At 37.7% G+C, this 3,947-nt stretch overlaps 1 protein-coding gene across 1 annotated transcript; it reads right to left on the bottom strand.

Annotated features, from left to right (window-relative positions):
* Window positions 1-2,217: 2,217 nt before the first annotated feature.
* On the bottom strand, window positions 2,218-3,020 carry LOC110112604 (FCS-Like Zinc finger 5-like). The gene has a single exon (XM_020844892.2). It carries the CDS (start codon window positions 2,939-2,941, stop codon window positions 2,531-2,533), a length of 411 nt encoding a protein of 136 aa, XP_020700551.2. The 5' UTR covers window positions 2,942-3,020; the 3' UTR covers window positions 2,218-2,530.
* Window positions 3,021-3,947: the final 927 nt, after the last annotated feature.

Below are 3,947 nucleotides of genomic sequence, written 5' to 3'. Positions count from 1 at the left end.
GCTGGAGGGCACAGTGAAATCCCGGTGAGATGATCACCGAACCCATTTGCAGCAAAATGTTGGTATAATTGCAGACGCCATATCGCATAGTTTTCAGTGGTAAGCTGGGTATGAACAAGATTCTTGACATTAGAAATCAAGAATTTGAGAGGAATCGGAATTACAAACTCTGTGAGAGATTCCGATAAAGTTTGTCGTGAACTGGTAGCAGACTCTTGTTCGGCCATGGCACTTAGGTAAGAGCTGTGAAGCAAGGCAGCTCTGATACCATAACAGAGTTCTTACACAATGGCAAGAAAGACGAACGGGAAAGAAGATCTTGTCCAAAGAAAAGACGATGACGTGAACCAGGAAACAGAGAATAGCAGAGGGAAAAGGAAAATATTATTGAATACCTTAACTCAGTACAATGGACCTTTATATAGGCAAATACAAATAAGTAAATACAAGAAAATGTATTATTAACTAAGTAAATAATCTGACGTGTACAGGTGTGCTAACAATACCGAGCCGCGGTACCGAGCTGTAGACAGTACTACCGAGCTGTAGACAGTAGTACCGAGCCACGGTACCTAGTGAAGGAGTGATGTGACGCATTCTAGTTGATCTCTGAACAGCATTCGACGTTCACACAGAATAATTAATTATGTCTTAGCTAGAATTATTGGAAGTGCCTTTTATATTAAGGATTAGTTTGGGACGATTTTTTTATTGTTTTTTAAAACAGAGTTTTAGCACAAAAAATTTAATTTTGTACTAAAACTCTGCTTTTAAAAGCAATAAAAAAATCATCTCAAACGAATCCTAAGTTATGGACTAAACGGGCATAGTCAGTACAACTAAGTTTGGGCAAGTGATTGTCTCATATTGATGGGGCTAGCTAGCAATCATCTAGTGGAGACGAGCTCCAATGAGATGGTCGCCTTCAACATGCGAATTATTGTTGGACAATTACCTCGAATAAGTAAGTGCCTCTCCTGTCAACCTTTATTAGGACTCGTGCTTCCTTAGTTAAGTTTTATGGGGTGAACTCCACTAGGATAAGTGTCTTCTATTTGTTAAATTTTGCTAAGATTAGTTCCCCCCTCAAGGCATGTCTCATGGGAAAATTATTACATGTGGTGTACGGATTTGTTCGTAGGCGAATCTAGACACGCCACATCACCCAGGTCCCAATGCATCTAGGTGACGTGGTGTGTCCGGATTCGCCTCCGCACGGTCCGGACACCACACGTAATAATCTCTCTACCTCAGGAGGGTTCATCTCTCAGACAGTTCATACAAATTTCTTATACATACAATCTATTGAGGTGTACAAACTAATTATGCCACTCTATAGTCTATACTCAAGATCAAGCTGCAACAAATGGGGAAATCATTCGATGACAAGTTTAATTCAATCATGGAGCTGATATCCCAAGCTGAATGATTAATTGAGTTTTGTTCAATTGTCCAGAAATATGAGCTTCCTTGTAAAATCTTGAATCTTTGATCCCTCTATATACCGGCAGGGGTGTCAATATTTGACACGACACGAAAACCCGACATAAGGAAATTTAAAAAAAAAACAAATTTTTACATATTATCTATTTTTATGATTATAAAAAAACCTGTTAAAAATATTTTTCAAATAATTAATTTATTCACAAAAACAATTTTAAAACTTGAGTTTTGGGTATAATATCTCTGTTCCGGGTTGGAAACTGATAGAACATTTGAATCTTTTTGAGCGAATATGTATTTATAAAATAAAGATTGATTTGTATCTTCGGATCTTCCAACTCTCAAGTGAAGAAATATCGTAAAATCAATAAAAAAACTGAAATGATTTGAAAGGAAAGGGTAATAAATTATCAGCGAAATTTTGGAAAAAAAATTTTAAAAAAGAATTTGCATCTTCTTCTAACGAAAAATCATACAAACGAAGATAAGCACCAAAAATAACGATAAAAAACAGCGATTCTCTAAAATTACGGTTATAAAAGATTATTGGATGATATCCTCACTTTCGATCATGAATCCGATAACCAGAAAAAAATTTGATTACGAAACAGAAACAGAACAAATCTCTCGATCTGAAAAAAACATCACGCTATTCTATGGGGGTTGTTAACTTGTTATATTTCGGTTTAAAATTTTTTTGAGAGAATCAAAAATGAAATCTATTTTATATGACAACTTAAATCTCATAAATGATGAGTTATAATAAATCCTGAATGAAATCAATAACAAAGTTGACAATAAGTTTGTCAAAATAGCAGTATTAATGTCACTAAAATTCCCATTAGCATGATTTGAAGAAAATCTTCCTAAATCCTACTTAAAATAGGATACAGAACAGCCCTAAAATAAGAAACAAATACAGAGTAAATCAATCGACAAGACACCAAGAAACCAGAGAAAAAAGGCTTGTACTAATTAAGGACGGATGCAGCTCGCTTGATCTCTTGTTGATAGCTCTCAGAGATTTTGGGATCGAAGCTTATGTATGAGAGATGTGTGTGAGTTTGACTTAATTTGCTAAAAAATCTCACAAAAAATTTAAGGGCGGGATGTCCTGAGAATACCTATACATGAAGATGTCGCGGCCTAGATTGAGGCTGTGCTTGCAGAGACCACAGGACCTGAGAAACGGCGCCGTTTCAACCGCTGCCGCAAAATCAGCGGAGTTCCTCCGCGGTCCTTGCGGCTGGATCATCGCGGCGGTAGCCGAAGCCCACTTATAGTTTCTCTGCCTACACTCAACCGGAAAATCACCTGGCCACCACGGCTGCTTCGATTCAAGATGTTGAAGCTGCTGATGCGGATTGATGGCGACCGTCGCCGGAATATTTTCATCGGACAACAGCGGAGAATCGTCGGCCAGTTCTAAATCGGCGGCGAACTCCGTCATACTGATGGTTCGACTCATCGGAGGTCGCGGCCTCTTACCGAGCAACATTTCCGGCAGCTCTTCACTCTTCAGACAGAGAGACAGAGCTGAGTGGGGTACGAGTGGGTTTGCAAGTAGCTCGGAGGGAGAGAAAGATAAAGTGAGGGAAACGGGATCTGGGCCGTCGGTTTGAATCATGGCATCCGATGTACCCACGTCAGCATTTTTTTTTATATAGCTTTTTTTCCCGATATTTATTTCTGCATCAATTTAGTTCGGATACGGTATAGTGAGATTAACAAAATTCATTTATATTTAATATTATAATCTCCCGTAACTACAAAAAAAAAAAAAAATCTTAATAATACTTCCTAATCTTTTATTTATATGATTGAGAATGCTTCATCAGATGTAATATCTAAAATGACATGTGAACTATTTAAAATGCATATATATCTACCTTAGGAGAAATTATTTTATGTGGAGATTGAATGCAGAATGTCATCCGAAGATCAAACAAAATTCACCACATTAGCAATACCGAGCCGCGGTACCGAGCTGTAGACAGTACTACCGAGCTGTAGCAGTAGTACCGAGCCACGGTACCGAGTGAAGGAGTGATGTGACGCATTCTAGTTGATCTCTGAACAACATTCGACGTTCACACAGAATAATTAATTATGTCTTAGCTAAAATTATTGGAAGTGCCTTTTATATTAAGGATTAGTTTGGGACGATTTTTTTATTGCTTTTTAAAACAGAGTTTTAGCACAAAAATTTTAATTTTGTACTAAAACTCTCCTTTTAAAAGCAATAAAAAAATCATCTCAAACGAATCCTAAGTTATGGACTAAACGGGCATAGTCAGTACAACTAAGTTTGGGCAAGTGATTGTCTCATATTTATGGGGCTAGCAATCATCTAGTGGAGACGAGCTCCAATGAGATGGTCGCCTTCAACATGCGAATTATTGTTGGACATACCTCGAATAAGTAAATGCCTCTCCTGTCAACCTTTATTATGACTCGTGCTTCCTTAGTTAAGTTTTATGGGGTGAACTCCACTAGGATGAGTG

The sequence above is a fragment of the Dendrobium catenatum genome, unplaced genomic scaffold (genome assembly GCF_001605985.2).
Source record: "Dendrobium catenatum unplaced genomic scaffold, ASM160598v2 fragScaff_scaffold_459, whole genome shotgun sequence".
Classification (NCBI taxonomy): domain Eukaryota; kingdom Viridiplantae; phylum Streptophyta; class Magnoliopsida; order Asparagales; family Orchidaceae; genus Dendrobium; species Dendrobium catenatum.
This window is presented reverse-complemented; position numbering and strand designations above follow the sequence as displayed.